The following is an 11599-nucleotide window of genomic DNA, read 5'->3' as shown; positions in this document are numbered from 1 at the left end:
ACTCAAATTATAACTCAAATTCAATTTAAAATTATCACTTAAGTCACTTTAACTCAAAAATATAAAGGACCCGTTTAGTTCGCTGATTCGAGTTTTTAATTCGAGTTGAGATGTGACTTTATGTGAGAGCTTTTCACTATAGCAAAAATGTTAAATGTGATTGTTTGTGAGAGCTTTTTATTGTAAAAAAAACTCGAATCAGCGAAATGAACGAGACAAAAAACAACCTCTTTAAAAAACAAAAACAATAAAATAAAAAAATATTATTTTTGGTTTATTTTGCCGCCATATTAGGCCTTCTATCCGACGTCTTTTCACTCTCATTTCGCAAACATACAATTTAATAATAATTTTTGTCAATCACAATTTATTGCTAATTGATCACAAAAATATGTTTTCCTGATCCGTGAGTCAGAGCACAAAGAGGCGCATTAACAGTAACAGTAGTACAATACTTATCACAAAAATAAAAAAAGGCAAAAACAGATAGAAAAAAGGGAGTCATAATCAGCTGATACGAAAGAGAAAAGGTCAAAAAAGAAAAACAGAAATCCTACATTTTTAATTTTATTATAATTAAAAATTCTTATAAAAAATTATATATAAATTTTATTCAAGTCGCATTTTAAATTTAAATTTAAATATAATTTAATGTGAAAATATTTTATTTTTACATAAAATATTATATTTTAATTTAAATTAAAAATTTAAATCTATTAATTAATAATATTTATTTTTTATATTCATTCTTAATCATGATTCATAATTTTTTATAATATATTTTTTTAAATACGTCAACTAAACGCCTCTTCAAAAACCAAAAACAATAAAATAAAAAAATATTATCTTTGGGTTTATTTTGCCGCCATATTTTCAAAACTCTCACAGCAACGCCCCCGGTTTAATAGGCCGTCTATCCGACGTTTTTTCTCTCTCATTTCGCAAATCCCGCCCGTCGTTTCCACTTTCCACTTTCCCTTTCTGTTTCTCTCTCTGAAATTCAAAATTTCTTGCTTGATTGAGTTTTCATGGCGGCTAATTCTGAGCCACCGCCAAACGACGGCGAAGACAAGAAAGCTCCGGTGAGCGTCGGGAAAGTTCCGGAAAGTATCGAGAATATTCCGGAGAATCGCTTTTCCTTGGAGGACACAGAAGGTGAAGCGAATCAGAAAAGGAGGCGCGGTAGAAAGAAGGTTGAAAAGAAGGATAAGGAAGCTAGGGATTCGGCAATGGAGATCGTCGGGGGCGAAGGAGTAGTTGGGAAGAAAAAACGCGGTAGAAAGCCGAAAAATTCGAAACCTTTGGCTCAGAAAGGTCCGGGAAGTAAGAAGGCGAAGCTTGTTGTGGAAGGTGATAAGGAGAATGGAGAAGAGGTGAAGGAGTCTGAGGAATTTAGGGTTTCGGAGATGGAGGGAGTTGTGGAAGAGAATGTTGTTGGTGATGGAGTTGAGAAGAAGAAACGTGGAAGGAAGAAGAAGGTCGCGAAGGGATCGGAAGTTTTGGTGGAGGATGTTTCGGAAAAGGCGAAAGAAGTTGTAGAAAATGGTCGGGATAAGGAAAGTTCAGAACATTCGGCCAAGAATGAAGGGGAAAATGTGAATGTTGTTGTGGAGGATGTTCTGGAGAATGGAGAAAATGTCAAGAATGCTCAGGAACTTGGTGATTTTGAAATGGCGAATGCTGTTGAAGATGGTGGAAATGGAGTTCAGAAGAAAAAACGTGGACGCAAGGGTAGGAAAAAGGAGGTTTTGGGGGAAAGTTCGGAGATTTCTGTCGAGAAAGAAAAGGCGAAGGTTTTGAAGGAAAGTTCAGAAATTTCAGTTGAGGAAGATGGAGAAAAGGCAAAGCTTGTTTTAGAAGGTGATCAGGAGAATGAGTTGGTTAAGAGGGAGGAAGGTGAAAGGGGTCTTAGTGGTTTGGTTGAAGAGAGTCGGGATTTTCTTTTAAAAAATCGTCTGAGGAGCAGAAATACAAAGGTCGTGTATAGAGAGGATGTGCTTTTCGGATTTGATGACGGTAATGAGAACGATAAGAGGGTTTCGGGAAGGAAGCGAGGGAGAAAGTGTCGTACGAAGACGAAAGATACTGAGGATAAGAAGATAGCCATTGAAGAAGACCAAGAAAAAGACGTCGGATGTGTTTTGACTACAAAACGTGGCCGAAAGGGTAGAGGAAAGGCTAAAAGTAAGGGGAATTTGGACAATGACCAAAAGGGCGTGGAGTTATCTGACGATTATAAAGGTTATTCACTGAGGCGTGTAAATCTCCTAGTGCAAGAGAAGCCAAAATTAAATCAATCAGACCCAAAAGTAAGAAGCTTCCCCCCCCTCTTTTTTCTTTGCTATCATTATTGTTACTTTATTTACTTGGAGGCTCTTTTTTCTTTGCTATCATTATTGTTACTTTATTTACTTGGAGGTCTGTTTTCGATATCTGATTCAACAGTTTGCTGGAGGGGTTTCCTTAATGTGCCACCAATGTCAAAGGAATGACAAAGGCCGGGTTGTTAGGTGCAAAAGTTGTAAGAGAAAGCGGTTCTGTGTTCCTTGCATAGAAAAGTGGTATGGATATATTTTGAATGTGTTGATTTCTTCACTTTGTGCATATTATTGTATATGTATTGGTCTTGGCACCATATTGGATAGTTTGTTTATACTTTAGGAAACCTTTCTGGAGCTGGTTTTGAAATGAGTCTAGCGCCATGTGTCATATGCATAAATTTTTTAAATTGGTGAAAACTATTATGCATGCAAAAGGAAAGCCATCGAATATAGCAGAAGTACTATATAGTACTATTATTCAGTATCCTTGTTATTGTTCTTATTATTATCACTATAATAATTAAGATTTATATTACTATATGTTTCAGTTTTTGCACAACAGATGAAGATGCTGGATTTTTATTCTTGGCCTAGTTGAAATCCTCATGGAGGAGTGTCAATAGTTTCTACTTCATGTACGATACATATTAATATTAATAATGTAAAAAAAACTAAGTCGTGCAAGATTGTTCTTATCTCTCATCTTTTACTGTTTTGGTAAGTTGTTTTTAAGGATCATGTTATGTAGGTATCCAAATACACCTAAAAAGGACATTGCCGAGACTTGTCCTGTATGCCGTGGAAATTGCAATTGCAAAGCATGCTTGCGTTTAGATGCACCAATAACAGTCAGTTTCTCATTTTCTCTTGTCTCTTAAATGCTCACATAAATAAGCATATAAATGAGGTTTCATAAAATTTAATAATGTTGTTGCAGAAGATTGAGAACCTGGAATTAAATATAAGCAAAGACGAAGAAATTGAACACTCAAGGTATTTGCTTCAAGGGCTTCTTCCATTTTTGAAAAAATTAAATGAGGAACAAGAAATTGAAAGTGAGATGGAGGCCAAGAGACAAGGTACATTATTCAACCACACTCTGAGAGTGGCTTTATCCTCATTTAATAGTTACAATCAAATGTTTTTTTTTTTTCATTCCTCGTGGTGTTTCATTTTCACTACTAGACTTTTAGCAAGTATTCCTTGGGTCAGGTGTGTATTTCTCTTAAAAGCAAACAAACACGTAATCATTTTTCATTTTGGGGAGAAGTGTAATGGTTTCTTGGCTTTCTTGCTTGAGATCTATGAGAAAATAAATGAATTATTGTGTAGTTTCAATTTGATGGGACATTCATGTTGTCAGGGGTTTCTTTGTCGGAGCTAAAGATACAAAAGTCACATTGCTTTAAAGATGAGCGTATTTATTGGTAGGCCCTTTTCAAAATCACATACTATTATCGTATTTACTACTACTGTTGCTGCTACTGGTACTACTACTAATTATTATTATTATTATTATTGTTTGAGTATCTAACAAGTATCTTTTCAATGTTGCAGCAACAACTGCAAAACTGGTATTGTTGATTTTCACAGAAGTTGTCCTCTATGTTCATATGACCTTTGCCTCAGTTGTTGCCGGGAGATTCGAGACGGACACCTGCAGGGAGGTGGGGAGGATGTTATTATGCCATTCATTAACCAAGGCTTCCAGTATTTGCATGGTGGCGAGAGCAAAGAGAAAGCTCCTTCTAAGAATAAGCGCCGTAAGAAAGTTGACCAAGAAGAAGCTCGTTCCACCAGTAGTTGTAATGTCAGTGTTATTCCAATTTCAGAGTGGAAAGCAAATGAAGATGGAAGCATTCCTTGCCCCCCAAAGGACTTGCAGGGCTGCAGTGGTGTGCTTCTGGAATTGAGGAGCCTGTTTCCTGAAAATTTTGTCTCTGAGTTGGTAAAGAAAGCAGAAGAACTAGCAGATGTTTATAAACTCATCGATACATCTGAAACTTCTATACGTCAGTGTTCGTGTCTCAATGCTACGGATGCGAGTGAGTTGAGTAGCAACGCGCTAAGGAAAGCTGCTAATCGAGAAGATTCTGATGACAACTATTTGTACTGTCCAAAGGCTAGCAAAATCCAACATGAGGATTTGAAGCATTTTCAGTGGCATTGGATGAGAGGTGAACCAGTAATTGTTGATAATGTGCTTGAAACTACATCAGGTTTAAGTTGGGAACCATTTGTCATGTGGCGTGCTTGTCGTCAATTGCGTCATGTCAAGCATGATAGACATTTGGAAGTCAAGGCCATTGATTGCTTGGATTTGTGTGAGGTAGGCTTTTTTTATCCATTTACTTTTACTACGAAACAATATTTTACTGATGAGCTTAAAAAAAAAAAAAGAAAATTTTACTGATGAGTCTGGTTACGTTTCTAATTGCTTATTGATTGATTTTGGTATATTTCTAACTGCTTACTTAAGCTTGTAATGATACTTTAAACCTGTTTTGCTTCTTATGAGATAGTTAAAAAGTTATGGAGGATTCTTGTATGGGTCATGTCATTCATTTGATTCACCATTGATGAAAGTTTTATCTAGTTTAGACACTTGCAGGACACTGTTTGAATAAACATGCATTTTATGTAATTCCTGTGTTATTTGTTCTCATGATAGATCTTGTTTTCATTCATGAGTTACAACTCCTTCATGCTTGATAGAAATGGAGGAACAAGTTTGCATGAATCTAATTTGAACAATGCTAACCAAATATGATGCGTTCCTGGAGAGTAACCTCTATTCTTGTTTTAGATGAAAATAAATTGTTACCGCTCAAAGGGAAATGGTTTGATTGAAAGATGCAATATAAATCTTTCGTGCAGCATATGTGGTTGATTAGATATGTCCGTGAAATTGTGATTTATCTAAGATATTAGTATGCATGAGTGATGAATGTTTTGACCTTAAGCTACACTTTATCTTTTTCAATTTTTTTAATAGAATATCGTCCAGTTGGGCTTAAGAGTATCTTTTGCCTTGTTTTTTGCCCTTATGATGTATACAATCTTTTTTCAAGTTTGAACAATCTTTTGCACGTGGTTCGTGTATTATTATTGTTAAATGTGTCAAACTATGATTTATTCATGATAATTTCCTGAGAATACTTTCTTGTACATGACTTTTTATTATCTGATTGCAAAAGAAATTTGGTTGATTAATAATAAGTAAACGATTTTCAGCACCAGGTTTCCTTAGTATATACTAGAATTTTGATCATGAATTTGAAAGTTTTTAATGGATGAATTCAGTTTAATTTGATTTCTGATAAGTGCTGATAAGGGTTATCTAACGTTTTTTTCATATTATTTTGGAAAATGAGATACACATTAGGAATAGATTCCAAGTAATTATTCTATTAAACTTTGGATGCGTTCTTGTGAGTTGGTATGAAATTGTTTGGAGGTTTATAATCACCTCCCTTTTTCATCTACCAAATTAGATTTTCAAATAGAATTTGAAGTTACTCGGAATTGTATCTGTTTAATGTATCTCTTTTTTTATCACTTCATTTTGTTAAAGATCTTGCTTTGTAACATAGTCCAAGTATTTTAGAGCTGCTTTAATTTCTTGCTTTAGTTTCTTTAATTTTTTTTATTCTATGAAGTTTGTATTCTGTCTTTCCATTTCATTTCATCTCACCCTTTTGATAATCTAATTTCAATTGTTGAGTCGTGGAATGCAGGTTGACATTAATATCCATCAGTTCTTCACTGGATATTTGGAAGGGCGTTTTGATTTAAAACTGTGGCCTCAGATACTTAAACTGAAAGATTGGCCCCCGTCTAATTTATTTGGGGAGCGTTTGCCTCGTCATAATGCTGAATTCATCTCTTGCTTGCCATTTAAGGAATATACGAATCCTCTTAATGGAATTTTAAACCTCTTTGTCAAATTGCCCAAGGAATCTTTAAAGCCGGACATGGGGCCCAAGACATATATTGCTTATGGTGTTCAGTCAGCAGGAGCTTGGACGTGGAGATTCTGTAACCAAACTTCATTGTGACATGTCTGATGCAGTATGTTATGCTTTATTACAAGACATCTTTTCTCCTGGTGACAAAATGCATTCTATATTTAACTATTTTCTCAATATACTTGCATATTGAATGGTAGTTAACTCATTTAGAAGGGAAGTAGGAAGAAGAAACAAATAGATGTCATGTTGGCTTTATTGCTTTCATTTATTCCAGGGCCTCGGTCTGTGTGTGTGTGCGCTTCTCTCCTTTTTGTGTTTCGTTCGTTTATCTGATTTGTTATCAAATAGTTTTTTGTTCTAATCTTCTACCTGGTAATCGTTTTTTTTTTTTTTTTTTTTTTAATCAAAGTGAGCGATCAAAAGATATTCCTAAAGTGGTTTTCATGTTCTTGGTCAAGATTTTATATTGCGACACTAAGTTCAGTAGGGATTTGGATCACCAGACGTTAATTTGGTAGGCTATTGTACTTCCTTGGATTCTTATATAGTTTTAATGCTTCCAACAGTCTTTTTTAATTTGTCCATTTGGGAATTTTACTCCTCATTGTACCTAACTCAACAATTTTCCCTCTTGAAAAATAATAAAAAATTGATTATATAGACGCATGTGCTTTGATTTACTTGGAACTGGGATTATTTATTTTTTAGATTTTATTGATTCTGATGTCTTCTTTCTCCTTATATGTTATATGGTTGACGAATCAAGGATTTTATTCATACATGTCACAATATACCTTCTATGAGTTGATTACCTCTATTTAGACCAACTATGCGCACACTAATCGCAGTTATATATAATGTTTAAACTTTTGGTTCTAATTTTTGCATACCAAGGATTCACCATTTAGAGTTTTTAGTCCATATGTTAACAATAGATCAATTACTAAATGAATTTATGAAGTAATTGGTGGAATTCTATGTTATGAAAATTATGTGGAAGCATTGCACCATTTTTATGCCATGATAGTTACGTGAGTACGTTATCTCATTCATCAACCGTGCTTTTCGGCTTTGTGTCCTTAAAATGGAAACATTACTTATTCAGTATATCAATATCTCAGGTAAACGTTCTGACTCATACTGCTGAAGTGAAATTTACACCTGAACAGCTTGCTACCATAGAAGACCTGAAAAAGAAGCATAGTGAGCAAGACCAAAGAGAAATTTTCGGAGGTCGTGTGGCTAGTGATTGTGAGTGGAAGGATAAAGAGTTTTCACAGCTAAACTCCCGAAAGAGTCAGGAGGAAAAATTGGGTAAAGATGAAGGTTGTGGTAATATTGATCAGTCACTAAATTCTGGAAATACGTTGGAAGGCTTGGAAGAAGCTGAGGGTGGTGCTCTATGGGACATATTCCGGAGAGAGGATGTTCCCAAGCTGCAGGAGTATCTGAAAAAGCATTTCAGAGAATTTAGGCACATTTACTGCTGTCAAGTACAACAGGTAGTTGCAGAGTCAAACAGTTATTTTAACTCTATGCTTTTCCTTAAATGTGATGCATCAAAAGCTTTTTTTAGCTTGCTTTTCATGAATATAGTTTTACCAATTTTTATTTGTGGTTTTTTTTTATTTTTTTTTTATTTTTTGAGAATTATATTTGTGGTATTCAAATTATCTAGACATCCTTTTAATTTATTTGTGATACCTTATTAGTATTTCTGGAATCCTATCATGTTTCCTTACCATGCAAGCCTTTTTAAATATATTTGATTTGAATCACTACATAACTAGAAAGCCCAGTTGTTAAAACATGCTGAACATAGTCTTGATCCCTGTATGTGGAAGTGTAAGACCATCCAAAGTCTTGGGTGATGATTGATAGGAACTTGATAAATATAGATAGTTGGTTATGTTGTGTTTTAGTTGTTCCAGCTGGTTAGTAGTCTTTTAAGAAGTTAGAAGTCTGTTAGTGTGAATTAGTAGTGTAAATAGGGGGTTTAGTGGCTGATGAGAGAGTTGCAGCGTCTTAAATGCTGCTGTTTTTGTATTTGAATTGCCACATTTCTTGTTTCAGTCAATAAAATCATTCTCTAGTTTTGCCTGCAGAATTATTTGCCCTCATTTGCCACTGATTTGCTTAATTTTATATGTTCTTATGTAGGCATTCTTCTATTTCATCGTTTATTGCTTGGTTTTATTGAATAGGTTATTCACCCAGTTCATGACCAGACAATGTATTTGACTATGGACCACAAGAGGAAGCTTAAGGAGGAATATGGTTAGTTAATTATCGAACAATCCATACAGTTCATTTGCATTCTTATCTGTTGTCCATTTTACATACTTGAATACTATCTTATAGGGATTGAACCGTGGTCCTTTATCCAAAAACTTGGAGATGCTGTCTTCATACCTGCTGGCTGCCCTCATCAAGTTAGAAACTTGAAGGTAATTATCGATTAAAAGTTAATTTCCTCCCTGTTTATTTATTTTTTCTTGATGAATTCCTCCCTTTTTATCGTACCAAACTTGTCTCCTTAGTTGATTAGAATATGTGCTTCAACCAATCTTTAATTTTGACAATTTGAACTAGTCATCATTAAGGTTGTGAAGGTTTCTTTGTATGTTGCTTGATTGCAATATGTGAAAAACTTGTTACTTCTGTTGTGCAATAACATTTTAATAAACTGTGGCCATTTTCAGTTTATTAATTTAAGTACTATGCATGAATAAGTTGCATGCAGTAGGAGAGTAATGTATATACCTGTTTGCGGATCCAAGAAACCTGAAGGTTTACTACTTGTATTTGCAATAAAATTGTAGTGATTTCTACCTTAATTGCATTAGACACCTGAAGGTTTACTACGTGTATTTGCAATAAAATTCTAGTGATTTCTACCTTAATTGCATTAGACTCGCTTATGTCCAATCATTTTTTTTTTTTCAATTTAAATTGAAAATCTACTTGATAGGATCTTGACACGGTTCAGTTTTTTGCTTTAAGCTTTTATAGTCGTGTAAATTTTCAAAAGTTGTTGCATGCATGCAAATGACCTTTTTATCCTTTTTAATATTTAAACATAATGCTGATATGCTGCTTTCATCAGTCCTGCATAAAGGTCGCACTTGACTTTGTCTCACCCGAAAATGTTGATGAGTGTGTCCGGTTGACGGAAGAATTCCGAACGCTCCCCTCCAGTCACAGGGCTAAGGAGGACAAATTGGAGGTACATCATTTTTATAGATTGCATGTTCAGATATTTATATTAGCATATTGAGCGGGTCATGGTTCTTGTGGACTGTTCCGCTATGTCGGTGGCTAACACATTTACATTTCCAATCAGCCCATATTATAGCACATGGTATGTATCCTTTTCCAAAGAGACTAACTGCTGAGACTGTTAGATTGCATAATGGGAGACGATACTTTTGATAAGAACCTATTTGAAATTTACTTTAGAGATTTCAATATGCCATTCTTGGAACAGGTGAAGAAGATGGCCCTTTATGCAATGAAGGAAGTTGTGGAAACTTTGGATCCAAAAGAAAGGTTAGTGATTAAAAACTTTTGCTACCTGCATTTGAAGGTTGTTCTTAGGCTTGTCTTAAGCTCTCAAATGCTTGTAATTGAAAAAAAAAAATGCACTAGTTTTTTGAATCATATGCTTTCTCAACGAATTAATTGGTTTTCGAGGTGTGTGTCGACAAATTTGGATACAGGGAAGCTTTGTAGCTTGCTTTGCCTTCTATGTTGCCTTTTTCACAAGTATTTTTGCAGAAAAATCCATCTGAACCTAAAACTCGAGCTGTATTTGATGTTAAACAAAAAGTAGAAAGAAAACTTACCTTTAGCTTTATGATACAATTTTGTTGAATTTTGGACATTGTTAAAGTAGGATGATATGAGAAATGTGGTTATTTTTGCTTCATTCTATTTGAATATGGCAGGTAAAACAAGTCACTTTTTTCTCAGGTCTAAGAGAAAGCGAAATCAGGGAAAGGGAAATGAGGGAATGGGAAAGAAGGGAAAGGGAAAGAAGGGAAAGGGAAAGTTTAAGAAGACCGAGCCCTAACTATATTCAACCTGAGCAATTACCATACTTTTGACCGGGTACTCGTTTTTTTGGCGTGGTGTATATCCTTTCTTAAAAAACTATCGAGTACTCTTTTCTTGGCCTGGTGTATATCCTTTCTTAAAAAACTATCTTCTCTACTAACCTTGTGAAGCTGCTGCTCTCTGTTTTTGCCTAGTAGTCTGGAGAGTTTATACAATGAAAGGTTAACATGGTAGTTAAGAACTTCCTTTTGTAGAAACACTTTGAAGCAATATAATTATACGAAATGTTCTGAAAGAATCTATTCTGATCATATAGTTATCATTTCAATTCGTAGCATGTGAAGTTGTGATATTATATTTTTTATTTGTTAATTTTAATTCCAAGTTTTCAGTTCAGTATCTGTAACTTATTTTTTTGGGCACTGAAACTAGTGTTTCAATTAACACAAGTGTATTTTTGTCATTCCCCGCCAACTTCATAGGCAAGACTACATGAGTGCTTGTGAGTTGTGAGCTACATTTTAGATGTCGGAAGGTGACTAGCTCCCCCACTTTGCTCCTCCATGTGTTGTGGCTATAGAGGTGGGGGTTGTCGTCGCCTGATAGACGCAAAAGCCAGGGCCACTAAAACTATTTGCGTCCAGTGTGTCGATTAAAAGAGGAGGGAAGACAATTCAACAGTGGGAAATCGTAAAAAAGATCAGCTAAGTCCCCAATTCGTGGAAAGCATTCAGAGAACAAGGTAGAAAGTGTCAGGAAAGATTAGGCGTAACCTAATTCCAATACCAAGAACGAAAAGGAAAAATAGCACGAAGAAAAATAAACGCACAATCACACCAAGAAATTTTTATGCAGATTCACTAATTTAGCTACGTCATGTTTCTATCGCTGCAGATTTTACTATACTTTGAGGAAGATTGTTACAGAGAATCATTCAATCACTCTTAGTATTTCTCTCACACTCTCACAGTGTTTCCCAGCCTCACAACACTCCAATTTTACTCAGAAAAAATCATCACAATAAGAAACCCTAACAATAGGTATTCATACTGTCCAAAAAAAAAAACCCAAGAAAAAGCCCAAAATCCATGCAGCCCTCGAACCAGCGCCGCGGCGCCCATCCCTTGCCTGCACGGTGCTCTACCAGCGCCGCGCGCTGACCAGCCAAGACCGCGACGCTCAACTGCTTTTCTCCTCCGTTTTTTTTCTCTCGTTCTGTTGATTCGGCTCCACGCTCCAACAGAAAGAAAG

General features: G+C 35.3%; 1 protein-coding gene across 1 annotated transcript; it reads left to right on the top strand.

The window, feature by feature from the left end:
• Positions 1 to 1028: 1028 nt before the first annotated feature.
• On the top strand, positions 1029 to 10612 carry LOC21406437 (lysine-specific demethylase JMJ25). Its single transcript, XM_024168485.1, is given in 14 exon segments — positions 1029 to 2309; positions 2446 to 2561; positions 3070 to 3169; positions 3259 to 3400; positions 3685 to 3748; positions 3879 to 4650; positions 6059 to 6331; positions 6333 to 6392; positions 7414 to 7794; positions 8497 to 8569; positions 8654 to 8739; positions 9399 to 9518; positions 9780 to 9841; positions 10265 to 10612. Coding segments are annotated over 14 exon segments (3630 nt in total). The 3' UTR covers positions 10365 to 10612.
• Positions 10613 to 11599: the final 987 nt, after the last annotated feature.

This window comes from Morus notabilis, unplaced genomic scaffold (genome assembly GCF_000414095.1).
Source record: "Morus notabilis unplaced genomic scaffold, ASM41409v2 Scaffold436, whole genome shotgun sequence".
NCBI lineage: Eukaryota > Viridiplantae > Streptophyta > Magnoliopsida > Rosales > Moraceae > Morus > Morus notabilis.
Note: the sequence above shows the minus strand (reverse complement) of the source record. Positions and strands in the feature narration are given on the sequence as shown.